The following is a 12,872-nucleotide window of genomic DNA, read 5'->3' as shown; positions in this document are numbered from 1 at the left end:
TTTTCTCTTATTACAGTATGAATTGAAACTCAAGATTATGTAACTTAAATTACCCCCAGAAAATAAATACAAATTAATAATGCACTAGGATCATATGCTTGAATGACTTACATCTCATAGCAATACGCAAATATTTTTCACCATAAACAAAATGAACCTACTGAGTACTTAAACTTAAAAGTGTCTGTTCACTGATTCTAATTAAAAAAAAAAAAGTCCACTTTTGTTTAGTTGTTCAACTGAAATTTCAGAGTAATTTCATCAATTAACAATAACTATCTTATTTTAAGCCGTTAAAACAACATAAGGGAAAGTAAAAGTCGCAGGACTGAATCATAGCTGGGGATCGTTGTGACCCCAAACTTAATGGTCGCTTCGCTCCATCTGAAGTAAACAAACGGGGTAGTAGCTTTGGAAAGTCACGTGTCCAGCAGAGAAGACTCTGGCAAGCAGGCCTCAACTCCGAAGCAGCGCAGAAGCTCTCAAGAACAGCTGCAGAATATATGGGGTGTGTCTGGGCCACTTTGGGCACTGCGTGTTTGCTGTCCACTTTCAGGCCACCAAAATGTCCAAACAGGGCAACTAGCTGCTCACAGTCTGGATGTTCTGCCAGTTAGCCACCACTTTATCAATAAACAGTAAACTTCCATGCAGCAGACTTCAGGTCGACATTCGCTGCTTTGCAATGCCAAATAGTTCCTGGGTTATCTAACCGACAACCCAAAACGTTTGCAGTAGAGCTGGGCGATAGAACGATAACGATATGTATTGCGATATAACTTCTTCTCGATAGGAAAATACAACTATCGCGATAGACCTCATCTCTCTCTCTTCCTCTTTAAAAAAAAAAAAAAAAAGGAACAGCCAATCCAAATTAAGTAGCACAGAGCCAATCCACGTCACGTGCCTTGTTACGTACAAGTGCCAAGCCGCACGTGCGTATTTGTTTGCGAAGCAGCTAACCACCGTGTCGACCGGGTAATGGAGAAAATGAGTGTACCAAGTAGAGAAAAATCGACCGAGAGCTCGGGTGACCACGTTACCGAAGAGAACACGGATGACGGTTCGAATGCCGAAGAGATTGTCGAAAAGTAGGGCCAGAAAAGTTCCGTAGTGTGGAGATATTTCGGCTATTTGAAGTCTGACAAAAAACAGAGTAGCACGCACTGTAAGTTGTGCCGAAAGCATGTTCCCACTAAGTCTGGAAATACAACAAACCTTTTTCATCACCTGAAGCAGTGCCACCCACTAGAGCACGCTCAATCTCTGACTGAAAGTGCTAATTTGTCATCGAAAACAACCAGGGGAATCCCTGCGAAGCAGCAACAGTCAATTGAGTCGGCTTTCTCCAGCGTCTTACCATATGACAAAAAAGCTAAGAGACATAGCGACATAACGAATGCCATAGCCTACTGTCCTGCTAAAGACATGCTACCAATAAACACGGTCGAAAATGAAGGATTCAAGCAGCTAATTAAGGTACTGGATCCTCGTTTCCAACTCCCTGGACTTAAACATTTCTCTCAGACAGCGCTTCCAAAGCTATATAGAGAGCGCCGTGAGGCTGTTGAGAAGGAGCTACAAACTGTATCGTTCTTCGCTACTACATCTGACATGTGGTCAAGTCGCACGTCAGAACCTTACCTTAGCCTTACTGCCCACTATATCGACCAAGACTGGAATCTGAAAAGCAAATGTCTTCAAACTGCCTACCTTCCCGACGACCACACGGGTGAAGTAATTGCATTAGGACTGTCAGAAGCGCTTGCATCCTGGGGACTGAGTGAAGACAAACAAGTCTGCATCACAACCGATAGTGGGACAAATATAGTGAAGGCCACATCCCTGAATAACTGGACCCGGCTGCAGTGCTTCGGACATCGACTTCACTCAGCTATCGGTAAGTTGGGAAGCAGAATAAAATTAAAAATGCCTTTTTTAATTGTGTTTTTGAGCCCATGTAAATATATTAAAAGCTAGAGATCTAAATCACTTCCATGATTATTGTTAAAAAATAAACATCAGAAAGAATATTCTTCATGTCAGCCTATTTATTTGAAGTAATAGTTGCTGTTGGCATGCATAATAGGCAAATATTCAGTCACTCTTCAGTGTAAATCAAGTTGACAAAATGTGCCAAATAAAATTTAGAATTTTGGGATTCTATCAGGATCCCAATTGGCTAATACAGAACCTCAGCTCTTTTTCCTATAAAGAACATTAAATTATGATTCCACCAAATAGGGCAATTCAAGACAAAAAGAACAAGTGATGAAAACGTCAAATATAACAATGATGTTGATAACACCAGCCTCTGTCACCTTTTTAAATATAAGAAAAAAAAATTTGGACAGTCTGTCAGAAAAATTTAAAAAAGTAAAAGTACAATAAAAAAAAGTACAATCATAGCAAGTAAGTGGGTTTTCAGGGCAGTGAATTTTATTTGTGACTGAAAAAAAAATCAAAAATCTTAAATTAATTTCTGAGGTTAATATGTGCTATTATTTACCTTTTTATCCACAGAAAAAGCCGGCAAAGACAAGAGGGTGGAGCGAGCTGTGGCCGTGTGTAAGAGAGTGGTGGCCGCCTTCAGTTTCTCTTGTAAGAAGAAAAGGGAATTGGCTGCTGCTCAGGAGGAGCTTCACCTCCCCCAGCACAAGTTAGTGACAGAGTCACCCACCAGGTGGGGCTCACGCCAAAAAATGGTTGGGAGGGTTCTGGAGCAACATAAAGCTATCTCTCAGGTCCTCAGTGCAGATAAGAAGACCAGGCACTTGGTTCCCTCCTGGCAAGATCTAGATGTTCTGGAGTCTGTGCATGTGGCCCTGAACCCACTACTGGAATTCACAGATTCACTTTCTGGAGAGTGTTACGTGAGTGTGTCCTACCTCAAGCCGATGCTTCACCTTTTCAGAACACAGATTCTGAAACCATCTGAGGATGAAACACAACTTACAAAAGACCTTAAGATGACAGTCATGACATACCTTGATGAAAAGTACAATCACCAGATTACAAATGAACTGCTTGATGTTGCAACCCTGGTAGATGTAGTACAATACATTAATGCAGAACACGTTGATGCCATCAAAATGAGAGCAGTGTCTGAGATGTTGGGGCAAATTGAGCACCCGTCCACTTCAGCTGGAACGGAGGAAACAGAAGATGGTGGAGCTGCTGCAGTACTACCAACCCAGAAGAAACAGAGAAAGTCACTGGGCAGCTTCTTTAAGAAATCCCACCCCACCAGCACAGGGCTCACTGAGAAGGAGACAGTTGAAAAGGAGCTTGAAAAGTACTTGCTGGCACCTGATGCAGACAGTGAAATGGACCCACTTGAGTGGTGGAAAATCAACGACAGAAGCTTCCCAAGAGTTAGTTGCCTGGCAAAGCGCTACCTGTGCATCCCCGCAACCAGCAGCCCCTCTGAGAGGGTATTTAGTACAGGGGCTAATATTGTGACTTGCCACAGGGCCGCTTTAAAGCCTGAAGCAGTGGATAGACTTGTCTTCCTGTCCCACAACCTGTAGGCTTTTGTCAGACTAAAGTTTTATTTTTATATATATATATATATGTTGCACCTTGGATGTGTACCTAGGATTTAAAGAATGTTCTGTTAGCATCTTTATTTTAAAACTGTTTGAAAAGCTAAGCTATACAACAAGGAGATTGAGAATTTCCTTTTAGTTCTCAGTTTATTTGATATTGACAAAAGTTAGTTAGTCAATTTTGTCTGTTCTTCTGTAAAACAAACTAAGATTTATTTTTAGAATTAATATTTTGTTTCTAAGTGGAATTGACAATTTAGTAGTCTGTTTTGTTTGTTCTATTTTCAAACTTAAACGCTTTAGCGGCTGCCTTTTGTGTAGTTTGCAATATTTGCCTCTATTTATCTGAAACTGAAGTTTCATTTTCCTTAAGTACATCTGCCCTGTTTAACTTATTATGGGAAATAAATATTTAAATCAAAACAAGCTGCTGATTATTTCACATTTTACTTGTGAGCAATGGCACATTTAAATCTTACAAATTTAGTTATTTGGCTTATATCATGATATATATCGTTATCGCCTGAAATGAAAAAAACATATCGTGATATGAAAAAATCTTATATCACCCAGCTCTAGTTTGCAGTCATAAACTGTAGCTTTAAATCACCACAGGATGCCTCTCGCTTCTGCGTTAGCTCCTCTAGTCGTCTCACTTTGCCTGCTCCGAGACGCCACACGTCTGCACTTGTGTCTAGTTCACCTCCACTGGGACAAAACTGAATTATCAAAGTAACACGTTTTTTTAAACAAAATAAATATAACCTTTACATTCTTATCATTTTAATCATGGATTGCATCACACAACAAAGCATACATTTAACTCTTTTTAACTTTGCAATATTTATCTTTTATGAACTGCGTATTTATAACAGTTTCCTCTTTCTTTCTTTTTTCTTTCTTTCTTTTTTTACTAAGCTACATATATATTCTGTCTTTGGTCCCTTTGAGCAACAAGATGCTCTGAAAGATGCTCTATATTGCCAAGCCTTTCAATATCTTAAAATTCAAATGAATGTCTGAAATCAGGAGAGAAGTAAACCTAAATAGGTACTTTAGAATTCGTGTAAAGAACGAAGTGTGTTAGATAGGAGGACATGGTGGGTATGTTGAAAAAAATGGGTTTTATTTACCCTAAAAATGAAAAAGAAATATACAAAATGAATTAACACTGGGCACTTAAAAAAAGTCAAATGAACAGAACTAAACTACAGTCAAAATAAAAACTTCACATAACTTGAAGCTAACTGCTGTACAAAATAAATCTGATCTAACACACAAGAAATTAAGGGGATTTGAATACTGGCTGATGAGACCAGGTTGATGCATAAGAGTAATACTAACAAACTATTTAACAGTGAAGAAACAAAAACAACAGTTAGTCTCATAGTTACTTCAAATAAGTAAAACTAAACACAAGACTAAGCAAAAAATGCATCTCACAAGTCAAAGAAAATTTAAGATGAGTCAGCAATCAGCGATCAACACTTCCTGTATATAACTGCACGGCATTCCAGAACACAATTTTTGCTCTTCATAGCACCAGCAACCCTCAGCAGCCACATGGACCCTCAAGCACCAGTAAAAGAAAGAAATTAAAAAATGAATGTAACTATATTGAATGTAAAATACATAAAAAAGGACTGTGTGCCATTATATTTGTGTGTCTAAGACATGTTACCAATTTCAGAGTTGTGTGGCTGCATGTGTGCCAATCACAATTCTAATTACATTTATTAGCAAAAGTAAAGTAATTAATCTTCTACTTCTACCATGTCTCTTGCAAACCATGATCTGATTTTTTATTTATGCTAAAATGTTTTAAATCATTTTAATTGCACTACGTACACTTAATTGCAACTGAACTTAACGGAATTGAAAAAAAGATTCCTTCTGATTGAAATCTGGAAACAAAAAACCAAACCAAAGAGACAAAAAACCAACTCAATCTCCGTGTACAAAGAAAAGAAGATGGAATACTCAAAACAGAATTGGCTATATTACAAAAAAGATCAAAAGAAAACAATTTTATATTATATTTAAGATTCAAACACTTAAAGTCCACAGTTTTTGTAAAAACACTCAGTTATGTAAGGCAGTGAGAAATGGAATGAATGATCAGACTAATCTCTGCAGCAAGCTGCAGGCATGTTGAAGCTGGCAGTGTCTTTTTTTCCTTTGCACTGCTCCTTCAAAAGGAGGAAAGGCAATACACCATGCTTTGTTTGAGCCTAAATTCTTCCCCTCAAAGGATGCATGGCTCTGGCAATGATTGTTAGAATTAAAGATTAAACCAATAAAACAGGAGTGTAATAACAATGAGAGACATCAATTTGATGTGGTGCGCTCTACTGAGACTGAACCACATAATTATTTGGAGGTGTAATTGAAAACCAGATTAGGGAAGCAAATGAACATCAAAAATATGATTAGAACTGTTAATGAAAGGGATGCCAACTTCTTTTTTATAATAACTTTGAAAGTGTCTGTTATCATTAAGGACAAACAATATGAAAATGATATGACTAAATCCAGCTGAAACTTAATTTCTGTCTGTTTTCAGACGATATTAGAAGATTAAAACTACAATTAATGAGTTTCAATGAGTTTGAAAATTCATAACTGAACAAATGATATAAAGAGAAAATAAACAAATATATATATAGAATTTAGAGCAAAGCCCCGTTCGAGTGTCCTCATGCAAAAAGCTTCAAGCAGGCTTTGGTATGTATGGGGGCATCTGTTTTTGTTTGTTTTTTTCATTTTATTTTTATAAACACAGTCAAGAGGAAGAGAGCAGCAAAAGTTCACTGAGTGAGAACTGAACAAACACGGGACCACAGCTGCAGAACAGAGTGAAATTGTGTTACAGAACTGTTCTGCTTTGTGAAATCAGCAAACACTTTGTATTGTGATGCTCATAATCTGTGGTATTTACAAAACAACAGTGTAGTGTCTGTTCCACACAACACAGCAATGATGGGAGCAAATATAGTGATCAAAAAGAGCCTGTTTCCTTTTGTTTAAAGCTGAACGATCTAAAGTTTCATATCATTCTTCCCACATAGGACTTTGTACATATTTTTGGGATGTAGCCTCAAAATGCAACCATGGTTGAAAATTTAAAAAGGTTTTCTATTAATGTAAAATAATAATAATATAATTCAAAATTTAAAAAAATACAAAACTACAAATAAGACATGCATTACATCTGGGAATGATCACACATGACAGCATACTTTAGAAACCCTGCTGTGCACACAACTGCTAATTTATTAGCTTGAACATTAAACTTATATAATTATTATATAAGCCAACTTTTCTGTGAATATTTGCTACCTACCAGTGACACAGATCAGAGCATTCCAAGGGATGCTGTCCTCTTTGCAGTACAGTTGAGGTTGATCAGAGCACATTCTCTGTCATTGCCAGTGAACTCATAGCAGATGTTTCTTTTTCCAACACAAGACACACAATAATCAGACAACAATTCAACCACATATACAAGTAAAACACTCAAGAAAACAAAGCACTAATGACCAGGTTCTTTATGTGTGAAGTGAAATGAGGCCTTCAAAGCAACTGCTGGTGATCTCAGTGAAGCCTCATTTTATGTTGGCTTGCAGGCCTTTAGGAGGGTCATTAGTCACCTGGCAATGACAACATAGATACCCACTGAGAAGTCTATGAAAAATCCAGGACACTTTTTGGGATCAGTGTTTCTTCTTGTTGTTTAGGCAGTCTTAGAGTGCAGGTATGATCCCTTGCAGTGGTTTTCACAAGAAACTAGTGTACTGTGTAACTTAAACATCAAATTATTATGTCATTTGAAAACAACATTGCTAATAAAATAATCCTAACACTAACAAACCCATTAATTTCTGTTGTATTAGTTCATTTATAGTGCTGCAGTATGTATAAATAAAAATATGGATGACCATGATCTGTTATATAGAGGATGATAAATCAGGTACTGGCAGGATTTTACAGTAGTTAAATTACATTTAATGCATCTCAAAGATGCAAATTCATATTTATACAGACAATGCATAGTATTGATTAAACAGCCACCCAAAATAAGGTTTATGCCAAAGCTCCCCTAAATTTTGTTTGTTTGTTTCTGGATGGTTAATCCATCACTATGCACACGCTATTGGATTAAAATTATATTTTAAGTGCTAAAATATAAATTATGAAGTTATCCATTAATTATGAAGTCCACAGTTTTACACAAAATGCCAAATTACATCTATTAACATGCTTGCATGTAGCATGTTGGAAAAGAAAAATGTTTAGTGTCTAAATGTTTTAGTGGTTGATGTGATGTGGTGCTTGATTAATTTCTGAATTCTCTGAAAAGCCTGTGCAGAGCGGGTACAAAAATGACAGTGCAGTTCAGTGACTTCAGTAAATCTTAGTTTTAAACAAGTTTTTTACAGATTAATTTTAAAAAAAGTGTTTTTCCTTTTTTATGACAGCTTCTCTAATTAAATTTTAAGCACTATATATATGAAGGTAAGCTAACACACTGTTGCCAAGGGTAGACTGTCTAACTACATCTGTGGGACACAACATTATTTAAATGGATGGTTAACTCGTGAAGAAGAGACCAGTGAAGAACACAGCAGCAAGAGCAGTTACAGACTACATATGGTACTATATATTTGTTTCACAGTATGTGTGTATTTTAATATTGTGGAAACTTTAAGATGGATTACACCTCAGTGAAACTGCTTTGATTAAAACCTCACCTTGGACTGAATACACAATGCATTTTACAAACATAAAGGAGGTTAGATAACTTCTACTACTGAATATCTGAGATTCTTATCAAAGTTTGTTTACGAAGCTGCTCAGAATAACTTTCACTACAAAAAGGACCAGGGAAATTCCTAATGTTATTACTGAACGTGAGAGTGACCTTGCTGTTGACAACATCATTTATAACATCAGCTAATCCAGGCAGTTAAAAATCACATATAATTATAAATGTGTCAGACAATGCAAAGTCTAAAAAAGTGCTTTCACTTTTCATTTATTTTGCAAGTCCAACTGCTGTGGCTCATTTTGGGTGCAAATTGTATACACATTTATTTTCTTAGAATACTATAGTAACTAATAATAGTAGAATAATGAAATCTTTTAGCGTTACAAAGCAGATGTGTTTGTAACTTATGCTCTAATCATTGTGTTTGCAGCAGAATGGGCCAATGGACAGGTAAAGACATTACAATGAATTAAAAATGAATCTTAGAATAATCTTTGGGGAACATGCACATATAATTCTTTAAAATCATTGTATTGCAAACAGCTTGGCTTCAGAAAATGTAGAGGAAACTGATTCTGCCTTGTATTAAGTTAATCACAACAAATACAAAATGTCACACATAAAAACTTTACAATAAATGAGTTGCATTACCATTTATCCTTATTCTTATATTTCATAGTCAGGCTGTCTTATCCCAATAACCCAACTATAATATTATTATCTAATGCCCCAGAATACAACCAGCAGTTCTATGTAATTAATGAGTTTTTTGGGCATGTCATCTACTGAATAGCCAACCATTTCAGCTATAAGTTACCCACAGAAGTCTAAGTGGTGTGTGAATACACTATGAAAAGTATGATGAATGTGCAAAGGTAGCTTATACTGCTGCCTGCACAGAACGCAGATTTGTTTGAATTTTTAGTTTTCCACACTTTGAAATGCAAAAAACATAAAGCACTCATACAGGGAACATTAATCCTGTAAAGCAATCTTAGACAGACAATCTTCATATCAAATGAACTCAACTATAGTTTTATTATCGTGTCACAATCTGTGTGTGTGTGTGTGTGTGTGTGTGTGTGTGTGTGTGTGTGTGTGTGTGTGTGTGTGTGTGTGTGTGTGTGTGTAAGAGTGAGTGAGTGAGAGTGAGACTGCCTTGACAGAGCTCTGGAGCACTGTAACAGGAAATACTTTGGTAGGCATGGAACTGAGAAAGAAATGGAAGTTCTCAGGGATTGATGTGTCTGCAAAGAAACAGAAGGAACATTACTCACAGCCATAAAAAAAAGAAAAGGACTTACAGAATATCTGCAAAAATGCCCTGCAGGACTTTTTCAGTAATACAAATGCTCTGAGAAACCAAAGCATGAAATGCCACGTTAGTCATTTGTATTCATCTGAGTGCAATGCAACTAAAAGTATGTTTTAAAAGTCATAAATTTTAAAAATTAGTAGTTCCTAAGCAGATCAGTGCATTTAGGCTTGTAGACATGGTCAAGAAAACCTAGATGATGAAAATCAGCTTCTGTACATAAATCCTAAGACAAAAGACAGCTGACCCCAGGAAAGAGGTGCAGAAGGAGGAAGGACAGGACTAGCATGAGGATTGTAATCACTAATAACAAGTACATCTGGTCTGGTGCCATAAAAAATGTGAACCAAATGATAGGTTAGCACAATAAACGTACCTATAGTTGACACTGACTAATCTGTGGTATCAAAATTGTCTGAACTCTTCAAAACAAGTGCAAACTTGTCATTTATTGCTTTTTCACTTGTTAATTGTCTTAACCAGCATTTACACAGTGTTGAGTGGAGAAGATAAGAATTATACAAACAGATAAAGTGAGATAGGAGAAAAGACAGTGGAAGGGTGATTATTAAAAAAGAAAAATCATTAAAATGCATGCAAGTTGGGATATTCTGATGTCAGCTAACTTCCACCTCTGAAGGTGTCCTGTGTTTGACTGTGATATTAAAACTTTTTCAGTAATTGCTGAAGGACCATTAGCATTCAGCATGCGTGCTAAAGGGACAGCTGAAAAACAGAGATATTTCATATTGCTCTGAGAAAAAAAAATCCTCATACTTTAGCCTTTTGTCTCTCTCTGTCATTGTCTGTGGTTGAGAGAAAGACGAGGACTGTTTGCTTCACATCTACTCAACCTCGAGAACTTGGGAGACAAATTAACTACAGACCAACCTGTGTGAGTGTGTGTGTGCACGCGTGTGTGTGTGTGTGCGCGCGCGTGTGTGTACGTGCGTGTGGGTGTACGTGCGTGTGGGTGTGTAGGGAGGGGTTAAGGGAAAAATAAAACAGAATCATGTTTATCTGCTTTCACCAGACAGCAAACTGTTGCTAATTTCTATAGTTTCTTAGAATTAGAAGAATACCTGGGAGCCAAAAATCTGAAATTTTTTATGCCTTTTTTTTTTTAATTTAGAAAAACTAACACTGTTGAAAAATTGTCCCTTATCTCTAGTTCTGCAGGCTTCTGTGGTCAAATCTCAGTGATAATTGGCACTTCTGCTATAGTCAAACACAGAAGAGCTAACTATTGAGGAGGCTTAGTTTATATGTAGTTATAACTCTGCTGGTTGGCTATGACAAATACTTTCCCCAAGCAGACAGAGGAGGCCGAGACTTATTATAATATATTTATTTATTTATAATATTAACTGTAAACCTAGAATACATTTGCAGAGACAGATTGAATTCCTTTACATTTATAATAATGAACTGCGCTAACATGAAAATACAGTATTGTGCAGTTAGCTTAAAATGGCTTGGGTAGAGGTTTCCCAGACAGTTTGCAGTTCTCCTAACCCTAATGCGGAAAACATGCACAATGTTGCACTGGGTAGAAATTTCTTCTCAATCTGCTGCTATGTTGTAGTTAGCTTAATGATTATTTTCTCAAACAAGAGATTGCTGGTGCAAAGTGACTAAATATCATGACTGGAACGTGTTTTTTTTTAACAATTCATGCCACTGATTAATCAGTGTATAGTTCTTAAAAAATGTATATATCCATTTCTTCTGTTGAATCTATAGTTACTACACCATTGTTACAGCCTGCAGTAACCTAGTGATGCCTTTATGAGCTGGTGCAGAACATATCAATCTCCTGTTTTCAGTCAGGTGTAAATATCCCCAAATTTGTTCATCATGACCTGAACTGAAATAAATGCTGGCATTTGCAGTGACCCATCTTACACTGGGTAGTTTACAATCTTTCATTATGTTAGCTGATTCATAGATTAACTAATGAACAGGGCCAAATTGAGCATCTCCCTCTTTGGACCTCATTATTCCATCCCACTGATATCCGGTGCATTGGCAATATGCCTGCTAAACACAGTGAGGTGCTCTGTGCTTATGTAAAGTAGCTAATAAAGACCACAGTAACTCTTGTGCATCAATGTATTTATGAAGAATACTATGTTTGATTTAAGTGTTAGCAGTCACAGTCCTACAAATGCAGGTGTTTTTCTCTGCTTTAAAGTCTACTACAATTACTAAACTAAACTAAAAATATCATGGTCTGACCCATGCGCATTAGATACCTTCTCCACTTAATAAAAGCAACACAATAAGAAATTCAGCCAAGTAGGAACATACTGAGCTGTAATGTCTCACATTTCATAATTTCTGCTTGGTTATGCAATCAGAAAACCTTCAGTGTGACCATACATTTAGTCATAATGCTGTAACAAGGAGGTGTTATTTTCACTGACTTGGTTTGTGAAAATAACAGTGTTTGTACGAAACTGCCAAAATGTTTAACTACAACATTTGTATTCTAATCTGACTCCAGCTAAAAAATGTTCTGGGCATGAAATTCAAACAGATCTTTCCAGGTATGAAATCAGGGTTGGTGACGTATTTGTGCAGTTTCAGCAGGAGCTCGGGTTTGATCATTTCCTTGTCATATTATGTCAGATTTTTAATAATTGCTTAGCACTAGGCCAGTCTGGTCTACAAAGAGAGAAAAGTGTTAGCTTGTCAACAAACGAGGAGGGAAAAACTGTTATTGTTTATTACATGTGTGCATGTGTGGTGGAATTTATAGTTAGTTAATGATCTGTTAAAATTATTATAAGCTATGTATCGTTACAAATTTAACTGACGCTGTCATGTAATTGTAATAACGGACAGCTCTGAGATAACGAAGCCATGTGGTGATGTAAAATATATACATTGAATTGCGAGCATAATTTAGGGATTCAACTTTGACACTTCAACTTTGTATTGGTTAGAAGACACAAAATGTCATTCCGGGCAAATTCTCTTATTAGGCTTGAGAGCCAAAATAATATATTCATCACTGAAACTCCTGCAACTCAACAAGAAAGTCCTGAAACTCTGAACATCCACTCGATACAGGTCGATGCAACAAGGTGCAATGAACTGAAAGTTGTATCACAGTCCTCACATAGCCATCTTTAAATCTTTCCACAATTGTTCCACTCCAGCCCTTCTTCCACATTTAATTTGGAGGTTAGCTCTTACTGCTCTTGCTCATTGTTATAATCAGCATTGTTTGCTTCAT

The 12,872-nt window shown here is 36.7% G+C and overlaps 1 protein-coding gene across 1 annotated transcript; it reads left to right on the top strand.

Moving 5' to 3' along the window:
* The first annotated feature begins 981 nt into the window (after positions 1-981).
* Positions 982-3,530, top strand: LOC113023396 (zinc finger BED domain-containing protein 1-like). Its single transcript, XM_026169399.1, has 3 exons — positions 982-1,091; positions 1,305-1,900; positions 2,524-3,530. Exons 1-3 carry the CDS (start codon positions 982-984, stop codon positions 3,528-3,530), a joined length of 1,713 nt encoding a protein of 570 aa, XP_026025184.1.
* Positions 3,531-12,872: the final 9,342 nt, after the last annotated feature.

This window comes from Astatotilapia calliptera, chromosome 6, assembly GCF_900246225.1.
Source record: "Astatotilapia calliptera chromosome 6, fAstCal1.2, whole genome shotgun sequence".
Taxonomy (NCBI): Eukaryota; Metazoa; Chordata; class Actinopteri; order Cichliformes; family Cichlidae; genus Astatotilapia; species Astatotilapia calliptera.
Note: the sequence above shows the minus strand (reverse complement) of the source record. Positions and strands in the feature narration are given on the sequence as shown.